Source organism: Erythrolamprus reginae, assembly GCF_031021105.1.
Source record: "Erythrolamprus reginae isolate rEryReg1 chromosome 13 unlocalized genomic scaffold, rEryReg1.hap1 SUPER_13_unloc_18, whole genome shotgun sequence".
NCBI classification, from domain to species: Eukaryota; Metazoa; Chordata; class Lepidosauria; order Squamata; family Dipsadidae; genus Erythrolamprus; species Erythrolamprus reginae.
The window spans coordinates 115,544-136,327 of record NW_027248445.1 but is presented as its reverse complement, the minus strand read 5'-3'; the positions used below and the strand labels follow the sequence as shown (position 1 = coordinate 136,327).

Here is a 20,784-nt window from a genome sequence, read left to right as displayed (position 1 = left end):
CCCTCTCCTATTCTCTGCTATTCAATGCTATTTGTGGTTTGTCTTTGTGACTCTGCTGTAGAACTGTGTGTTTAAATGCTGATTTATGTATTTGTAAGCTGGACATGTTAGCTTGTAATATTGTATATGCATTGAGAGTTATTGACTGGTGTAATTGTGTATGACTAGCATTGTTCTTGACTTAAGATAGTTGCAAAAATAAATAATATTTTATACAATGAATGGAACTGAATTGTGTGACTGAATCATCACCTCTGGGCTGTCAGCTGGATATCTGCTACTCCAAGTTTCCTCTGTGTACTTCTGCCTTGGACCAGTCAGAGGTCACTCTGCATACTCCTTAACAGCACTGACTGACCGGAGCCCCCGCCAGCCTGCCCAGGAAGCCCCTCCATCTTGGGATGGTGATGGAGCCAGACTCTTCTTGGGGAGGGGAGACTCACAGGATCCTTGCCTGCCCTCCCTTCCTCCCACAGGCCCCACTTACACTTCCCAGGCGCCCAGCAGGGAGACACCGGGCAGCCCTGACAGTCACAACTGAGCTGACTCAGCCATGGCCAGGGCTCCCTACCTGAAGCTGAGCTTGCCCTGCAGGGGGCCAGGTGGGGCCTCCATTTGGGGAAAAGGAATCCTCCATCTGAGTATTGTATTGGCAGTTCTGTGTTAGCAAAAACTTCAGAAGAGAAGGATTTAGGGTAGTGATTTCTGACAGTCTCCAAATGGGTGAACAGAGCAGTCAGGCGGTAGGGAAAGCAAGTAGGATGCTTGACTGCATAGCTAGAGGTATAACAATCAGGAAGAGAGAGATTGTGATCCCGCTGTATAGAGTGCTGGTGAGACCACATTTGGAATACTGTGTTCAGTTCTGGAGACCTCACCTACAAAAAGATATTGACAAAATTGAACGGGTCCAAAGACGGGCTACAAGAATGGTGGAAGGTCTTAAGCATAAAACGTATCAGGAAAGACTTCATGAACTCCATCTGTAGAGTCTGGAGGACAGAAGGAAAAGGGGGGACATGATCAAAACATTTAAATATGTCAAAGGGTTAAATAAGGTTCAGGAGGGAAGTGTTTTTAATAGGAAAGCGAACACAAGAACAAGGGGGCACAATCTGAGGTTAGTTGGGGGAAAGATCAAAAGCAACGTGAGAAAATATCATTTTACTGAAAGAGTAGTAGATGTTTGGAACAAACTTCCAGCAGACGTGGTTGGTAAATCCACAGTAACTGAATTTAAACATGCCTGGGATAAACATAGATCCATCCTAAGATAAAATACAGGAAATAGTATAAGGGCAGACTAGATGGACCATGAGGTCTTTTTCTGCCGTCAATCTTCTATGTTTTTATGTTTATACACAGTGGCAACAAAGGCAGCAGCAACACCTGCAGCACCTCAGCCATCCCCACCGAGCAGAAGCAACCGGCGACCAAAGCTGAGCTGACAGCCAAACTTCTAGCCGGGCGCAGCAGCAGAAGCAACCAGCGAGCAAACCTTTCGGGTGGTGGTGGTGGGGAGAGCGCAGGTGAGACGCAGCACCAGGACAAGGAACCTTTTGGCTGCATGCAAGAAATCTTTCTCCCCTTTCAGCCCAAGAGGCTGCGCAGGTGCCATGAGTCTCATGAAGGCTCATTTCTGGCAGAGCTTGGAAGAGAGAAAGATTCCTTGCGTCTCCTTTCTCCGCTGTCCCTCCCCTCCCCACCTGTCCCTCCCTTTCACCGGCCGAGATCGGCAGACCAGATTCGGGGAGCTGGATGCACTGCCACCACCAGGAAGAGAAGAACATGAGACATGGGCTCTCTCGCAGCCCCTCCCCTCTCTCTCCTTCTCCTGAGTGGCAGCAAAGACCGGCCGAGAAAGAAAAGCAGAGAGCTGCCAGACTCTGGTAAGATGTTCCGGCACAATTTGAGGGTGGCAGATGGGGCAGGGGATTCATGCAGGTTGTTGGGGAAAGGGGCCTATTTGGGGGAGGCCTTATTTCAACACATGTCCTGAAATATCCTGTCCCATTTATCAGAATATGTCTTATTATAAGGGAAACATGTTGTTATTATTATTATTATTATTATTATTATTATTATTATTAATCATTGTTATTATTAATCATTATTATTATTAATCATTATCATCATTATTATCATTATTATTCCTTTTACTCATTAATTCAATTCAATTCAATTCATTAGACTTGTATGCCGCCCCTCTCCGCCAGCTATCCATCCGACATTGAGTCTGCCCTTATACTATTTCCTGTATTTTATCTTAGGATGGATATATGTTTATCCCAGGCATGTTTAAATTCAGTTCCTGTGGATTTACCAATCACGTCTGCTGGAAGTTTGTTCCAAGCATCTACTACTCTTTCAGTAAAATAATATTTTCTCATGTTACTTCTAATCTTTCTTACTTAATCAGTTTGGATGATATTGCTGCAGTCACATATTAAGTGTGAAACCATTTCAACTTTGTCATTGCAAACTGGGCAGTTTGGATTGTCAGTGGATTTCTGTATCTTTTCCTTCATGGCAAGTTCTTGAGCAGCGAATATTAAACCTTCTGTTTCTTACTTGATGGTTCCCAACTTAAGCCATTCCCATGTAAGGTTGTCATCACATTTTCCTTCAATGTTTTTCAAGTGTTGTCCATGCAAAGCTTTGGTTTTCCATCTATTTAATCTGACAACCAGCAGTTTTTCCATATATTCTGCCTTTGTTTCTGTTGTTTTTATAATGTTCTCTGTTTTCACAGCTTGCAGTATTTTTTCTGTACTTTGGTTCACATAATCATTCAAACTTCGTTTTTCTTCTTCTACAGTTTGATGGATTTGCAAGAGCCCTCTGCCTCCTATTTTTCTTAGCAAGTACAACTTGCCAATGTCATATTGTGGATGTAAAGCTTGGTACATATTGAAAAGTTTGTGCGTTTTCACTCTATGTTTTCCAATTCAGCCAAAGTCTACCTTGATTTTATTTATTTATTGGATTTGTATGCCGTCCCTCTCCGCAGACTCTAATCCTCACTTAGGCATGGAAATCATGTGGCTCAGAGTTCTAATCCTCCCTTAGCATGTCAACATCCTGGATGACTTTGGGCCAATCACCAGGAGACGCCTGAGTTCCATTCCCACCTAAGTGCTTTTTGATTGGGAGTATGAAACTTGCAAATAATTTATTAGATTGATGTGGAATACCAGAATTGGGGATTCCTATTATGTAAGATGTCTTGGTGTCCAATCCTGTGTGGTGAGAGGGAGGAAAGTGAAATCGAGGGGAAATGCCTGTTCCATGTTGAGAAAAGCCATAGGTCTCCACCTTCTGCTTGTGGGAGAACCAGAGGCATTTGTGTGGTCACTGTGCATCTTAGACTGACCTTCATCTGATCCATCACAGCTTTTCTTATCTCCTTAAAATGGACGTTGCAAATGGTTTCCATTCGCTATTCAGAGCCATTTTGAGACCTAAACATTGATTCCCAATTGATCAGAAATCTGTGTGGTTGGAGAGCAGAACAGTTTCCATGGGAGCCTCTTCCATAAATCTATATGTTCCCATCAGTGGTGAGATTCAGCCAGATCACACCAACTCAGAAGAACTGGTTGTTAACTTTCTGAGCAGTTTGGCAAACTGGTTGTTGGAAGAAATCATTAGGGCAGAGAACAGGTTGTTAAATTACTTGAATCCCCCCCCTGGTTCCCCCCCTTATTCAACCCCTTCTTGGACCTGGATGAATATTATGCAGCATTTAATTTTTGTGACCTACTTTTAGAGAGAATCCCTTCAACCTCCTCCTGGGGAGAGTCTCAAGGTCTCCTTTCTCTGGAAATCTTCTCCTGTCCTTCACCAACAAGACAAGCTTGGAAGAGGAGCAGAGAAAATGCTTTAGGCAGATATTGTAGAGTGAAAAATTGAAGGATCTGAAAACTGCTATTTTATTTCTCTGCTTGAAAGAAAAAAAGTGGAAAATTAATTACAAAACTTTTTTTAAAATTTACTTTATTTTTTTTTTATTTTGGTGCAAAGTACAGAAACATAAAAATAAGAATCTCAAACTGAAATCCCAAAGAGCTGTTCTGCTGAACACTTTCTGCAATGGAGGTTTTATCAGGAAATCATGGAAGAATTATATAAAATAAAAAAACCTTTTTAAAAGGAAAGAATTATATAAGAGGAATCAAGATTTCCTTTCCAAGCTGAGAACTGATCAAACCTGGAATTTCACACAATTCTGGCATTTTCATGGAGAGGATCAGGCAACCAGGCTGGCACTTGGTGCCAACAGCTTCATCCTGATCTCTTTTCCTACTCATTCTCTCTCACAAACACTTTTAGCTGTTGTCAATAGTAACAAGTGCCCACATTTTTTTCTATAAGCTTTCACATTCAGTAGCTGTTGCTGAACAGCTGAATTCCTCTGAATTTTACAGAGCAAGATTTATTGAAAGGGGACGGAGCTGCAAGAATTCGAATTGTTCAACAATTTCCCACTTTGAAACATATAGATATGTTTTTCTTTGACTCCTGCATACTATCTAAATGGAAATCAAATGAACATCACATTAACAATTTTTCCAATATCACAATGGTGTTATATATCATGTTTTTACATTTGTTCTGGCTGTGAGATGCTCCTTTGTGTTCAGGTCTGGCCTTAGAAGGATAATGTAGCACTTAGGGATGAAGATGCAGCCCAGAAGACCAGCACTGGAGGCCAGGATGGAAAAGATCTGAACAGCCACCATGTATTTCCCTTTGGTGCTCAGGTAGGTGGGCACAAAAGTCACCCAGACACTGCAGAAGACCAGCATGCTGAAGGTGATCAGCTTGGCTTCATTGAAGGCCCCAGGAAGATTCCTTGCCAGGAAAGCCACCGTGAAGCAGATGGCAGCCAGGAAGCCCATGTAGCTGAGGGTGACGTAGAACATGACAACAGCCCCTTCGTTGCATTGCAGGATGATCTCTCCATGCTGGGAGTGGAGATCAGATTCAGGGAAGGGGGGAGAAACTGCCAACCAGATGGAGCAGATGACAATTTGGACAGCAGAAGAAGAAAGGATGATGGAGTTGGCCAAGCTCTTCCCCAACCATCTCTTCATTTGGTTTCCTGGTTTTGTGGCCAGAAAAGCCAGCACCACCGTGATGGTTTTGGCCAAGAGAGAAGAAACCGCAACTGAGAAGATGATGCTGAAGACCATTTGTCGGAGAAGGCAGGTGGCTTTCCTTGGTTGACCAATGAAGAGAGAAGAAGACAAGAAGCAAAGCAGGAGGGAGACCAGGAGGATGTAGGAGAGGTCCCTGTTGTTGGCTTTGACAATGGGGGTTTCTCGGTATTTAATGAAGATGATTAAAACAAGGTCTGTGATTAAGAACAACAGTAGGGCAAAAGAGGCCAGAATGATGCCCAGAAAGTCTTCATAAGACAGGAAGGTTATAACTTTGGGGATACATTGGACTCTGCGCTCATTAGGATATTTATCATCTGGACACTTGGTGCATTTTTTAGTATCTAAAAAATAAAAAGCAATATTTCTTTTATAGATTTTTTACATTACAATAAATATTTTTTTGGACAACACCTAATTCCAGGAACATTTTCCAATAAGTATTTCTGAACTATTTCATTATAAAGAGCTAAGAAGGGTATTTTTAAAAATGTAGCTAGGTATATGAAGTTGAGGGGACTCATACGATATTAATTATTTTCTGTGTAGTGTGTAGAATCTTCATAGGAACCTACATTATTAGAGGTTAAAAATGAATGATATAATCTTTTAGCCAAACATCCTGAGTCCTGCCCCATGGCAGTTAAAGGGACTTGGAGGATGACAAGAGTATCCTATAACATCTGGAAGCAATATGCAATTAAGGAGAAACGTCCTAACAGTGAGAACAATTAACCAGTGGAACAGCTGCCCTCCAGAGGTTTTGTGTTCTTCAATATTGGAGGTTTTAAAGAAGATATGGCACAATCACTTGTCTGAAATGATATAGATCCATGATGGCAAACTACGGCATGGGTGCCAGAGGTGTCACACAGAGCCCTGACTCTTGTAATGTGTGCCCTTGCCACCTGATGTTCTGATTTCCAGTGCAGGCAGTGGAGCACTGAGGAACAGCCTGAAAACAGCCTGGAAAATGGTCCAGAAAACAGCCAGAAGAAAGATAGTTTTCATGCCGTTTTTCGGGCCAAAAATGACCTGAAAAACAGCCAGAAACAGCCAGAAAATGACCCCAAAAATGGCCAAAAAAGGCATGTTTACGCTGGCTAGCTAGTCTTTGAGTTTCCAATGTGTATCTGCATGGTCTGGTTTGGGCACTCGATGTCAAAATTTATTTATTTATTTTATTTATTTATTACTTGGATTTGTATGCCGCCCCTCTCCGAAGACTCGGGGCGGCTCACAGCATGTAAAACAAATCATAGTAATCAGACAGATTTAATATATTTAAATATTTAAAAAAAACCCAGATACTAACAGACACACACACAGACACACCATGCATAAGTTAAACGTGCCCGGGGGAGATGTTTCAGTTCCCCCATGCCTGACGGCAGAGGTGGGTTTTAAGGAGTTTACGGAAGGCAGGAAGAGTAGGGGCAGTTCTAATCTCCGGGGGGAGTTGGTTCCAGAGGGCCGGTGCTGCCACAGAGAAGGCTCTTCCCCTGGGGCCCGCCAACCGACATTGTTTAGTTGACGGGACCCGGAGTAGGCCCACTCTGTGGGACCTAATCGGTCGCTGGGATTCGTGTGGCAGGAGGCGGTCCCGGAGATATTCTGGTCCAATGCCATTAAGGGCTTTAAAGGTCATAACCAACACTTTGAATTGTGACCGGAAACTGATCGGCAGCCAATGCAGACTGCGGAGTGATGGTGAAACATGGGCATACCTAGGTAAGCCCATGACTGCTCTCGCAGCTGCATTTTGCACGATCTGAAGTTTCCGAACACTTTTCAAAGGTAGCCCCATGTAGAGAGCATTACAGTAGTCGAACCTCGAGGTGATGAGGGCATGAGTGACTGTGAGTAGTGAGTCCCGGTCCAAATAGGGTTTTCCATCACTGGTATAGGTTCTCCTATTTGAGCAGGGGGCTGGACTAGAAGACCTCCAAGGTCCCTTCCAGCTCTATTTTCATTGATCAATGGATTGATATGACGGGCAGAATATTTCTGTAATGAATTCCCCCCAAAACTATCCAGAACACCACATGGTCGACAGTGAATTCCCAGGTCTTTCAGAAGGTAGACCTGAAAGAATTCATCAAGTTTCAAAGATCTCAGATGTTCCCAGAAAGTAAACTTAGCAGCACTTCTCCAAACTAAAAAGCAGAAGAGATATTTCCTCTGCTGTTAGTAAAGCTTGCTCAGTCTTCCACCCCTTCCTTCCATCTCTTCTCAGCCCTCCTTCAAAGTGTTCTGCCGGGCTCTCTGGTATGAGCCTCCCGAAAATTCAAGGGTACAAATTTCAAACACACACACGTTTGAAAATTCAAAACAATGTTCTTTATCACAAAATTCTAAATAAACTAAATAAACTTTTTGTATTGCAAAGAGCACTCGTCCTAAAACAACCTGGTAGTTTGTACAAGTCCCTTAATCAGTCCTTAAGTACTTAGCTAGCAGCTGTGAAGAAATGTCACACCCCTTCTTCTTCCATGAAGTGAAGCACCCACACACTTTTCTCTGCTTTGGTTTCAAAGTCGTGAAAAATCAACAAACAAAGTCAAGGGACGGTCCTGAAAAACTGCGATCAGATAATCTTCCACAATGGCCAAACCCACACGCTGCTATTTATAGCAGCAGCACTAATTACTGGAGCCCCACCCAAACACAGGTGGCCTCTCTTATCTCCTGTAATATGTTCTCAATTGGTCTCTTCTCTGCATAACTCTGCGCCTGCGTGGGTCCAAGACTTCTGCATCCGAATCGACCGAAGATAATGGAGATTGACTGCCTGGGCTATGTACCAAGCCCCCCTCTTCCAAGTCACTCCCACCTTCTTCTTCATCCAAGGAAACTGAACTCTGAACTGACTCTGTCGGCAATAAAACAGGCCTATGACATGTTGAAGTTTCCCCTGCATCCACCTCCACATTCCCTGGGGCAGGAGCTGGGCCAGAGCCAACCACAACACAAAGTCTTTTTAATTTACTTCCTTTTAGATAAGAAATTATGCAGGTTACAAATAAAGAAAAAAAACAGGTTTGCTCCAATCTGCCTTTTAATTTGCACTTTCATGAAAATGTACTGGATGGATCCAGTTCCACCAAGCCTCCCATTTTCCTCATTGTCACCCACCTTCCTGAGTGGAGAAGGTCCCCTCTGGACAAGGAACACAGTCGTAGCAGCAAACTGGCTCTCCTTCTCGAGTCCTCTTGACAAATCCAGGATGACAACTTTCCACACATTGGGACTCAGGCAGGGACTGAGGGGAAAAAAGAGAATGTGTTAGAAAATACGTTAGGACTCTCCATCTATAGAAAATGTAGGTAAAAATGGCAGGAGACCATTAGCCTCTGGTCTTCATTGAGGTTAATATGAAATCTCTGACCTCTTCTAAACAGATGCAGGAGGTATAACAACGGGCAGATTCTTCATTTAATTCATCCCTTTTGGTTTTGGAATTTAACATTACCATAAAGTACTTTTCTATTTAATAAAGTCCGATGGGATGGGATTGCAGAAAAAAGATTTAAGTATGAGGATATATTCATATTAAATCTGAGAATAAAGTTTACACTAAAAGGTTTAGAAAACTTTTATTTCATTTAGTATTTTTTAAATGTAGAATAAAACTGTGATGAGGAAAGAAACCTCTGACCAGTAAGATCTCAAAAGTTTTCCATAAAACATGGCAAAAATTCTCCATTTAGTTGCTGTCTATTGAAGAACTTCCATTAAATGACACCAACTGGCATGGAAGACCAACCACCCTGCAGACTCTAGGTTTTCCCCACTTGAAATGGAACCTCAGGCTTTGGGAAACAGAGAAAAGACAGCAAAATTTCTCTCACCTTATTGAGCAACTTTAGCCGTGGAAGAGCATCTTGGTTGATAGAAAGTCTCTGTCTTTCAAAATACGCCAGAGTCTCTCTCTTGAAATGCCCATTGGGGAGAACAAAGTCACTTTTAATGGAAAAATCTGCTTTTATCTCTCCATTTTGGTCCAAGTACAGTTTATTCTCAGAAATATTCCAAAATTCATTCTTCTCCAGAAAGGGATGAAACTAGAATGGGAACATCCAGTAATTTGAAATAGAGAAAACATTGATTCTTATCCCACATTGAATCTTTCTTCTACAATTGTCTAATTTCCAAATATGGTTGAATAATACTGCCACTATCTTCAAAAATGAATGAAAAATTTTGAGAAAAATTTGTCAATCATATATTGACAAAATATAGAGAAAATATAATTGACACAATTGGTCAATTATAGGGAACATTCTAGAGCAGATGAGAAATAAAAGGAATAGATAGGGGGGAAAGGATGATTCATAAACTCTTTAGAAACCACAGGTAGATTCCCAGAAAGCATGGGGGTGTATCAAGAAGAAAGGTGTCATCTCCTTTGTCTTCTTGATGGCAAACCCCTCAAGATGTGCTAATTCTACTTGATCAAAATGCAACATTAACCCAATGTTGCAAATTTGAAAGAACAAATCTCCCACCAACTCTTTTCTCGGCCTGAAAAGTTATCAAAGATCCTTTCTGAGTTTCCTTCTCTCCCATTATGCAGCTGCAGGATTCTCCCCTCTGATCTGATCCTTCCCTAGGCAGCCTCTCTTCTCCTCATCCCTAAAGTCACTCACAGATACCATTACACTTCCTAAATACCATATTTTTAGACTATAAGACACATTTCCTCTCCCCCCAAAAAGATGGTGGAAATGGTGGTACATTTTATACACTGAGGCCTTTGCCGGCGAAGGTTTTTCTTATTTTGAATATTCCGAGTGGGCTAGCAGGGAGATAGGGAGCGCGCGCAACCGCCCGTGCGCCCCCGACATTGAATATCACCTTCGCCGGCCTCCACTGAGAGAACGCCTGCTTCGTCTCTCCTGCAACCCCGTTGCTGAGAGCCCGGGACGAAAGTGCTCTCGGCAAAGGTGAGGCGGGCAGGGCGTGCGCGCGTCACCGCTGAGAAGAACGGAGAGAGAATGAGAGTGAGTGAGAGCAACAGACAGCAAGATAGAGAGAAAGTGAGAAAGAGAGAGAGAGAGAGAAAGGGGGGGAGAAAGAGATAGCAAGAGAGAGAGAACAAGAGAGAGAAAGAGCGTGAGAAAGAAAACAAGAGAGAAAGAGTGAGAGAGAGAAAAAACAAAAGAGACAGAAAGAAAACAAGAGAGAGAAAGTGAGAAGAGAGAGAAAGAGAGGGAGAGGGAGAAAGAGAGAGGGAGAGGGGGGAGAGATAGCAAGAGAGGGAGAGAGAGAAAGAGAGAGGGAAAGGGGGAGAGAGGGGGGAGAGAAAGAGGGAGAGAGAGAGGAGATAAAGGAAGAGGAGAGAGAGAAAGGAAGAGAAAGAAAGAAAGAGGGATAGAAAGAGACAGAGAGAGATGCTCAGTGAGCCTTTCTTTGAAGTTGCCTTTCTTTCTTTCTTTCTTTCTTTCTTTCTCTCTTTCTTTCTTTTTCTCTCTTGCTCTCTCATTCTTTTTTCTTTCTCTTGCTTTCTTTCTTTCTCTTGCTTTCTATCCTTCCTTCCCTCCTTCCATTTCTTTCATTCCCCCTCTCTATTTTTATTTCTTTCATTTTCTTTCTTTCTCTCTTTCTTTCTTTCTTGCTCTTTTTCTTTCTCTCTTTTACCTTCCCTTCCTCTATTTCTTCTTTTCTTTCTCCTTCCTACCTTCTTCCCTCCCTCCCTCCCTTCAGTCCTTCCTCTCTTACTCTCCCCTTTCATAAGTTTCCTTGCTTCCTTCCTCTGTTCCTGTCCCTTCTCCCTTTCTTTCTTTCTTTCTTTCTTTCCTTCCTTCCTTCCTTTCCTCCCTCCATTTCTTGCTTTCCTTTTCTTTCCTCCCTCATTCCCTTCTTTCACTCCTTCCTCTCTTACTCTCCCCTTTCACACCTTTCCTTGCTTCCTTTGCACCCTTCCTCTGTTCCTGTCCCTTCCTTCTTTCCTTCCTTCCTTCCCACCCTCCGTCCATTCATTCACCCATTCCTCTCTTGATCGCCCCTTTTACCATTCCTCCCTCCCTCCTTCCTTCATAGCTCGCCCTCGCCTTTCTTCCCTTCCTTCCAGATGGGAGTGCCCCCTCAAGACACCCGCCTGACTGCTGGTACCCTGCTTTTTCTCTCCCCTCGTCCTTTCCAGCTCCTCGCGTTTGCTGGCTGGGGAATTCTGGGAGTTGAAGTCCAGATATCTTCAAGTTGCCAAGGTTGGGAAACACTGGCCTATGGGACCGCCTCGCTTGGCGTGAAGTGGGAAATGATCCCCAGGGGATGGAGTGGCTTGGCAACTTAAAATAGTTTTAAAATGGCGGGGGGGGGGGGCAGACACTTAGGCTGTATGGGGCCCCAAAATTCCTGATGGCGGCCCTGCATGTTATACACTGAATACAGCCATTTTTGGCCTCCCTGAGACCAGCTCCATGTAAAAACTGGTGAGTAGATGGTTTGTGAGGTCTGCAAAGTGATCCTGGGGGCTGAGGGAAGGCAAAACCATTTTTTCTTATTTACCTCTTTGAAATCTTGGTGTGTCTTATGCACAGGGACCACACCGGAAGTTCTAAAGATGTTGGATAACCATTTGACTGAAGTGGTGTAGGGTTTCTTGCCTAGGCAGGGGGTTGACTAGAAGACCTCCAAGGTCCCTTCCAACTCTGTTATTCTATGTTCTAATACAGGGATCCTCAAACTAGGGTTCGTGGACTAGATATGGCCCACCAATGCAAAGTATCCCATGCACAGAGTGGTAGATTTAAGCCCCGCCCCTTGCCCCACCCCTCACCATTGGCCTTATCTTCCCACCAGCATCTACTCCAGTGGCGCTTCTGTCACTGGTTGATCTGCCCTTCTGATGACACAGCTGCTGCCGGTGGATGAGTAGGGGAGGGGCTGCTTTGAAAAGTAGCCCTTTCAAAGTGGGTGGGTGGGGGACATGTCTCCATGTCTCCTAGCTTTTTCAAAATCAGCTGAAGTTGGCTAACACTCATTCAAGTGCAACCACAGTGTAAGGCCTGAAGGAAAATTCACCCACTGCTTTGGTTCTTGCCATATATAAAATACATCCACCCAGTTAGTTGCTGGACAATTTTGGTAGCTTTCCTGTGTGTGGATACATATGCACAAGTGTGGCAAGAAGCAAATCAGTCTGAAGTCTCCTTCTGGCTTTAAATCCCAAATAACTAAAAGAAGGAGGCTGTTCTCCCCTCCCTCCCCTGGCCCCCTCCCCTGCTGTCAGGCACTCACAGCTCTGCAAAGCCAGAAGCCTTGGGCTGGAACTGAAGGGGAAGGACCCACATGGGCCCCTAGAGAGGAGAAGGGAGGGCTTGATTGACAGCTTCTCTCAGCCTCTCAGGACTTCTGTGCTCTGTGATCAGGAGTTATGTTGAAGGAAATCCTGTTTCTTTCATTCTTAATGGCCTTTTTTAAAGAGCCTGAAGCTGCTTTTGTAATAAAGTTAGGCAAGTGGCAAGAAAGTTTGTGCTCTTTTTCCCTTTGGGGGTGGGTATTATTATTATTATTAATAATAATAATAATAATAATAATTTATTACATTTGTATGCTGTCCCTCTCCGAAGACTTATTAAGTAAATAGATTCCTCGGGGTGAGCAAGTAGCAGCTCAGGAAAGAGAAAGAGAAAAAAAATGGGACTGTTACATTGGCCACGCCCACCCAGTCACATGACCACCCACCTGGTCCTGCCCCCCAGCCATCTGAAGGACTGTGAATCGCCCACCTATGTTTGAGGACCCCTGTTATAGTATTCAACTGTGGGACAATATACAGTATGTGTATGTGGATTTGTCTGTTTTTAAATATACTGTACACTTTTTAAAATATGTTTCATCTACTTTTGTTTTGTCTTTGTAATAGTTCAATTTTTGGAAGCTTGTTTTTTTACCTTTTTAAAAAAGATAAAATTTAATGAGTGGAATATCAAGTTTGCAGAAAAAATATGCATGATTTCCACAGAGAGAAGGGTGCAGGAGTAAAAAGCAGCAAAAAAAACCATCTAGGGTTTTTTTTAGCACATAGGACTTGACTAACAATAGAGTCTCATATAAGAACATTAATGGTGGACTGGAAGAAAGATGAGGGACACCAAACTTGATATGCATGTTTGTGAAAATGACCTTAAAATCTTAGTTAACTGGAAACAGAACATGAATCAGCAGGGAGATGTTCTTGGAAAGGAGGCAAAGGCAGCCATAAGAATCTCAGGAAGTGAATGTTCTGGCTTGGGGAGACATCAACTCAAGGACCAAGTCCGCTTCTAGGCACCAAGCTTGGAGAAGAATTTGCAAAAAATCTACATCAAGTTCAGGGAAGGACAAATACAGTATTTCCCAATCTGCGGAGAGGGGCGGCATATAAATCTAATAAATTATTATTATTATTATTATTATTGTTGTTGTTGTTGTTGTTGTCATTATTATTATTATTGTTGCTGTTGTTGTTGTTGTTGTTATTATTATTTTTCAGAGTATAAGACGCTCTGGATTATCAGAAGCACCTAATTTTGGGGAGAGGAAAACAAGGGGGAAAAATCTGCCTCCCAGAAATTTGCCTCCTTGCAGCAAACAGACCATTTTACCTTCAGCACAGCCTGATTAGCACAAGCAGAGAATTGTTGGTTGGATAGGTCTCATCAGCTGTTTCAGGCTGCAAGGAGTGCCATAGGCTATGGCCGCCTCTACACGCTCTGTTTTCTGGGTGGTGGGGATCAGAATGGGTGGAAACTGGGGCACACGGAGGCAGCAATGTGAATCTCTCAGCCTGAAACAGCTGATTAATTAATTGATTGATTGATTGATTGATAGAGTTGAAAGGGACCATGAAGGCCATTGAGTTCAACCCTGTGCCCAAGCAGGAACACCAGTCAAGTGGCAGTTCAATCTTCTCTTAAAAATGTCCAGAGTGTTGGAGTTCACAATGTCCGCTGGTAGATTGTTCCATTGGTTGATCGCTCTGACCGTCAGGAGGTTCCTTCTTATCTCCATGTTGAATCTCCCCTTGGTCAGCTTCCAGCCATTGTTCCTGATGATCGAGTGGATGCTTGTGTTCATCAGGCTGTGCTGAAACTGAAACAGGCTTTTTACCGTTTGCTGCAAAGAGGCAAATTGCTGGGAGGCAGAGGCCAAAGGTTGGGGGCCGGTGGGTGGGTGAGTGGGTGGGTCTACATTGGGTGTGTAAGATGGACCCAAATTTTCACCCTCTTTTTGGGGTGGAGCAATATTGGGTTGCTACCAGTATGGAAAAGGGTGGCACATTGGTAGCATAAGTTGAGATGTGCGTATGAGTCCCAATGAAATTTTGCTTGTGTGTGTGCAGAATGGGAATCCGCCCCGGGTGGGGGAGAGTGCACCTTATACTTTGAAAAATACGGTAAGGCAAGGAAGAGATCAAAGGAGCCGCTCGTAGCCTTGAGGAAAGAGAAGAAGGAGGAGAGCTGAAGATCAGGAGGAGTCTGGGAGCCCCTTGTCCAACTGACACCATCTCTCGATTGAGGAGGGGAGGATGCAGCCCTCTTCCGATCACTGACACATGTCACACACCAGCCTAAGATCTGCTCACTGTTACTCCAGGGTGTCAGACATGGAAAAATGAACTCAGTTACAGGAGAGGAGACTTTAGCTGAACGAGAGAGAGAAATATCCTAAAAGGATGAGCTCTTTTAGATCTGAGCCAGGAAAGCAGAGAAGTTCAGTCTCCCCTTCGTGGATTCTCTGAATGCAAAGATGGAGCCGCCATCAGTCAGAGAAGCTTTAACTGGGATGGCTGCAGAGAGGAGGGGTTGGGCTAGATGGTCTCAGGGCCTCCTCCAAATTCATAAAGGTCAAATTCCACAATGCTAATCACAAACCTATACAGCATTTTCAAATTAACAGTGTTTAATATCGAAATGCCATGGTATTTAGTCTTTGGAACAGGGGCAGGTTCCTACCGGTCCAGTCCAGTCCAGACACAACGGGAGCCTCGTACTGGCCTCGTACTGGTCCCCAGGGGCTGCCATTTCCCCCCAAATTGTTTTGAATGCCTTTTTGATTTTGGGATTTCCTTATTTTTTTCATCTTCTGTGCATGCACACAAGCCAGGTTTTCAGCACTTTACATGTGTCACCATTTTGTTTTTGGTGGCTTTAAAAAAATAAATTTAAATGTTTTTCCTTCTGTTTTTTGGCCCACTCATGATGGTCCCTGGCCTGGTACCGGTTCCTGGGGGCTGGCATTTTTTCCCCAATTTGTTTTCTGAATATTTTTTGATTTTGGGGGGATTTCTTTATTTTTTTTCTTTTTCTGAGCACGTGCAGAAGGAGGGAAAGAAAGAAAGAGGGGGGAGTGAAAGAGAAAGAGAAAGAAAGAAAGAAAGAAAGAAAGAAAGGGGAGGGAGGGAGGGGAGGGCGGAGAGTGAGGAGGAAGTTTGGATGGGTGGTAGTGAGGGAGGGAAAGAAAGAAAGAGGGGGAGAGAAAGATGAAGGAAGGAATAGAGGGAGAGAAAGAGAGGGAGGGAGGGGGAAGGAGGCAGGAAAGGAGGGAAAGAAGAAGGAAGGAAGGAGAAGTTGAGTCAGTGGGTGGCAGGAATGGAGAGAAAGAAAGAGGGAGGGAGGAAGCAAGGAAGGAAAGTGTGAGAAGGAAGATTGAGTGGGAGGGAGGGAGGAAAAGAAAGAAAAAAGTGAGGAGAGAGGGAGGAAGAATTGAGGAGGTTTGGGTGTTTGGCTTGGTGGGAGCATGGGAGGGAAAGAAAGAAAGAGGGGGAGAGAAAGAGAGAGAGGGGGAGAAAGAGGAGGAAGGAAGGACTGAGGAGGAAGTTTGTGTGGGTGGGTGTTTGGGAAAGAAGGAGGGAAAGAAAGAAAGGGGGAGGGAAAGATAAAGAAAGAATGAATGAAAGAGAAAGAAAGAAAGGGGGAGGGATTGGAGGGAGGGAGGAGAAGTTGGGTGGGTGGAAGGAATGGAGTGAAAGAAAGAGAGAGAGGGGGAGAGAAAGAGAAAGAAAGAAAGAGGGAGGTAGGAAGCAAGGAAGAAAAGAGTGAGAAGGAAGATTGAGTGGGAGGGAGGAAAAAAGAAAGAAATAGAAAGGAGGGAGGGAGGAAGAACTGAGGAGGTTTGGGGTTTGGGTTGGTGGGAGCATAGGAGGGAAAGAAAGAAAGAGAGGGGAGAGAAAGAGAGAGGAGGAAGGAAGGAAGAACTGAGGAGGATGTTTGTGTGGGTGGGTGGGTGGGAAAGAAGGAGGGAAAGAAAGAAAGAGGGGAGAGAAAGATAAAAAAAGAAAAAAGAAAGGAGGGAGGGAGGGTGGAAGAAAGGGAGGGAGGGAGGGAGGAAGAGGAAAGTTGGGTGGGTAGGCGGGAGTGAGGGAAAGAAAAAAAGAAAGAAAGAAGAGAAAGAGAGGAAGGAAGGATGGATGGATGGAGGAAGTTGGATGGGTGGGTGGGAGTTAGGAAAAGAAAGGAGGGAGGAAGAAAGGAAGGAAACAAGGAAGAAAAAGAAAGAAAAAGAAAGAAAAAATCCTATTATTTTTAATTGTTCCATGACATGACCACCAAGCATCGCCTGCTGAATCACATGACCATGAAGCCACCCCCCCCACCTGGTCACATGGCTAGTAAGCCACTCCCACATGACCATCAAGCCACAGCCACAAAATAAGCCACACCCACAGAGTGGTAGTAAAATACTTGGGAAACACACACACATACAGATTTGGAACCATTATTCCCTGAGTAATTAAATGGGGCAGATCTGTTGAGGTGGTTCCCCTCCTTCTCCTCGGGATTCCTCCTCCAAAGGATCTGAGATTCATGGATCCCTATCGGGACCCCCTACCTGCCACGGCTGCAGCCTTGGAGACCCCGACCTCTTTTCTCCCTCCGTCCTTCTCCTCCTCGATCTGGAGGAATAGGCGGCATTCAAGACATGGGCCAGAGTCTTCAGGAGGCTGTAAAAGTCATAGTTATTTGAGAACCATCTTCTGTTCCTTTTCTCCTGGGTCTCCAGTGGGGCTTTCTGGGTGCATCTCATGCGGCCTTTGACAGAAAAGACGTTCTTTGAAAGAGAACAGAGAAAATAAAGATCTTGAAAGTTTAGTTCCACAAAGAAATGAGGTTCAAAGGCTTCATCTTCTGGTCTTTCTTTGGCCACATAACCAAACTGCAAAATACTGTGGATGTATTTGAGAAGTCTGTACTTGCTTATTCTATAGTCTGTAAAAGTTGTGAGGATCCAGACTTTTTCTTCAATGAGTCCCGGCAAGCGCAGAAATGTTAAATGGAAAGGAAGAATTCTGCTCCAAAGGGACTCATATTCCATTAAGTGAACATAGACATTGACTTGTCTCCATTTAGAGAGGGCATCCCTGAGATAGGCTGTATATCCTGTTGGTGAGAATTGTTGTGATAGAACCACACAAATTCCATTCTTGACAAGCACAGGAGGGAAAGTCCTCATGAAATTCTCTCCCTTCTCGGTGTCTGAAGCAAAGAGGCCAATCAGGGTCCATCTGAAATGGAGGAGCAGTTGGACAATGGTTGGGTACTGGATCCCTTCTTTCTGGAGCGTCTGGTGGAAAAAGGGACATTTGCTTTTATCACTCAGAGCCTCTGAAGCAATTCCATATTTGATCTGAAAAAGCAATGAAAATGCGGTGTCATATTTGGGGTCCGATCAAATTCAAAATATTAGATTTTAATAAATCCAACCTGCTACTCATGAATGTATTAGAACAATTTGTAGTTAGACATTGTTTGAAATATTAAAGACAGAATTTTATCAAGATTGTATAATAAAAATGAAAAAGAATAAATTTTAAAAACTATAAACATTGTGAATAATATTACTGTACCACCTTTACAATAATTAGATTAACACATTGAAATGCTGACTGAAGTATTATATTCCAATAAAGGGACTATTATAATTTTTGAGGATTGGTGCATCTTTTTCTGTTTCTGTATCCCAGATTTTTTCTGGATGACTTTTTTTAGCTTCTTCTCCAATTATACAAGGAACAGGGAGACCTCAGTTCCTAATACGATTTGTCAGTTGTATAATCCAAGATTTCTCTTTCATTGAAATTTTGTCTCTTTTCGGAGCCTGTCAGTTTTCGTAGACTAGAATTTATGCCGATATCCATATTTTCTGAATTTAGACATAGCAGAAATTGTATAAATTCCCAATACAACTGTGAGGGCAGCAGCTGGAGTCCTTTTACTGACCACAAGACCTCAGAGGCCGTGATGGGGTTGGCTCTGCTAGAGATTTCTCTCTGAGGGTTTAGGACCTTTTGCCTCTGCCAGTTGGACGAAGCTCTTTCTTCCGCAGCAGCTGATCGGCCGCTGCCTTCTCTCCCTCACCCAAAGGCCCCTAGCTCTTGGCCCCAGCCCTTTCATCACAAAAATCCACATTCAGCCACAGCCTTTTGGCCACATGGGACACTTCACCACCATCCAATCAGAACGGTTCTTACAAAATGTTACTTTTAGAAGGAAAGAATGGGACAGTTTGCTCTTTCATACACACACACACCAGTTGAATGATAGAGATGGAAGGGACCACAATGGCCATCTAGTCTGACCCCCTTCTCATTCAGGAGACTTACAGAATGTTAGAGAGGGAAATGACCTCAGTGGCCATCTAGTCTGACCCCCTTCTCATTCAGGAGACTTACAGATTGATAGAGAAGGAAGGGAACTCAGTGGCCCTCTAGCCTGACCCCCCTTCTCGTTCAGGAGACTTACAGAATGTTAGAGAGGGAAATGACCTCAGTGGCCATCTAGTCTGACCCCATTCTCATTCTGGAGACTTACAGAATGATAGAGAGGGAAGGGACCTCAGTGGCCATCTAGCCTGACCCCCCTTCTCGTTCAGGAGACTTATAGAATGATAGAGAGGGAAGGGACCTCAGTGGCCATCTAGTCTGACCCCCTTCTTCTTCAGGAGACTTACAGAATGATAGAGAGGGAAGGGACCTCAGTGGCCATCTTGGCTGACCCCCCTTCTCATTCAGGAGACTTACAGAATGATAGAGAGGGAAGGGAACTCGGTGGCCATTTAGTCTGACCCCCCCTTCTCATTCGTCCAACAGGTGGAGGCAAAAAGTCCCATCCCCCTCTCTGAAGCCCCAAACATCAGATGGATGTAAGAACATGGGGGAAACCTTGGCCTCTTATGCTTTGATAGTTGGGGCTGAGGAAGCTGGAGAGCTATGAGGTCTTTCATTTAAGCACCACTCTCACTCAGGTCCTTTCTCTGACTGAGCTCCTTTGATGATGAAGGTCCCAGATTCAGTCTCAGAGAAAACAACCCCAGGTAAGGAAAGGTGCTATACGCTCTATTGGCTGACCAACTGTGGCTACCATGTCGTTTCCCAAAGACCGTAACTTTTGAACTTGATAATTGATTAATTATCAGATAATTATTATGACAAAAGAATCCAAGTCTTGTTCACAGAGTATACAATCCAATGTGTAAGTATGTTAATATCATTTTGTTAGTGGAAATTAGTGAGTTCCAATAGGTATTTAGCATGCTCAACATGTGTTCCTATAACAGACCTTAAAACAGAATAAAAGAATTGGAAGGGACCTTGGAGGTCTTCTAGTCTAACCTCCTCCTCAATCAGGGGACCGTATACTCTTCCAGACAAGTAGCTGTGTGGTCTCTTTTTAAAAATCTCCAGTGTTGGAGCATGCACAACTTCTGCAGACAAGTTATTCCACTGATTAATTGCTCTAAGTGTCAGGAAAGTTCTCCTTAGTTCTAGGTTGTTTCTCTCCTTGATTAGTTTCAATCCATTGTTTCTCGTCTTGTTGTGGAGTTTTTGGAAAATAGGTGAACCCATCCCCCCTATTCTTTGGGGCGGTCCCTGAAATATTGCACACTGTTATTAGGTCACTGTGAGAAAAGGAAAAATAATGACACAGGAGCCAGGTAAACAGGAACAGAGGTTTACTATCTCCGTAATCAAGGAGAGGCCAACTCAGGTAGAGAATCACCCCTGAAGAAGGCAATTGACATCTTAACACCTCCATTTTTATACCAAATCGACAATTCATACGTGACTCCCAGTATACTGAACACTCCCATAAGTCATGACGTGAGCAATGACATATGTTCTTTTTTTCCCTTTTTTTAATAATATTTGTATTAGTTTTTTCAAAGTAACAAACACAACAAACAAAACATATAACACAATGGAGCTACAGTTGCTCCGCTCAAAATAGAAGTCTTCATATAAAAGTAAAAAAATTATCTATAAAATACATATTGTTATATAGAGTAAAAATATCAAACTTAATATAAATCTAAATCTATATCAAAATTTATAAAAATATATATGAAAAAAGAAAAGAAAGATTTTTATGAAAAAGTAAAGAGAAAAAAAAGAAAGAAAAAGAGATGAAGGAAATTTATATATGTGCTAATAATTACCATCTTATGTAATTCTAATACTAAATTCAAATATGCAAGATAATATAGCAACACGCTTATCTCTTATTCCTCGTTTCCCACCATGTATATACTTTCTGCCAAATATCATAAAATTCTGATTCTTCTTGGTTATTTAACCGTCTCGTCATCATATCTAATTCGGCACAGTCTAAAATCTTCTTAAGAATATCTGTTTCTTTTG

At 43.2% G+C, this 20,784-nt stretch overlaps 1 protein-coding gene across 1 annotated transcript; it reads right to left on the bottom strand.

The window, feature by feature from the left end:
• Positions 1-3,979: 3,979 nt before the first annotated feature.
• LOC139155155 (vomeronasal type-2 receptor 26-like) lies at positions 3,980-17,384 on the bottom strand. Its single transcript, XM_070730238.1, has 4 exons — positions 16,980-17,384; positions 9,014-9,226; positions 8,298-8,424; positions 3,980-5,506 (listed from the first exon to the last, which is right to left on the bottom strand). The coding sequence occupies exons 1-4, from the start codon at positions 17,172-17,174 to the stop codon at positions 4,596-4,598; spliced, it is 1,446 nt and encodes a 481-aa protein (XP_070586339.1). The 5' UTR covers positions 17,175-17,384; the 3' UTR covers positions 3,980-4,595.
• Positions 17,385-20,784: the final 3,400 nt, after the last annotated feature.

Excerpts from the sequence above, each read along its gene's own strand:
- LOC139155155 (XM_070730238.1), bottom strand. The coding sequence starts at position 17,174 with ATGAGATGCACCCAGAAAGCCCCACTGGAGACCCAGGAGAAAAGGAAC. Across the intron at positions 9,227-16,979 it reads CAAGGCTGCAGCCGTGGCAG|TTTCATCCCTTTCTGGAGAA; the intron begins GTAGGGGGTCCC and ends TTCCCATTCTAG. Across the intron at positions 5,507-8,297 it reads GACCTTCTCCACTCAGGAAG|ATACTAAAAAATGCACCAAG; the intron begins GTGGGTGACAAT and ends TTTATTTTTTAG.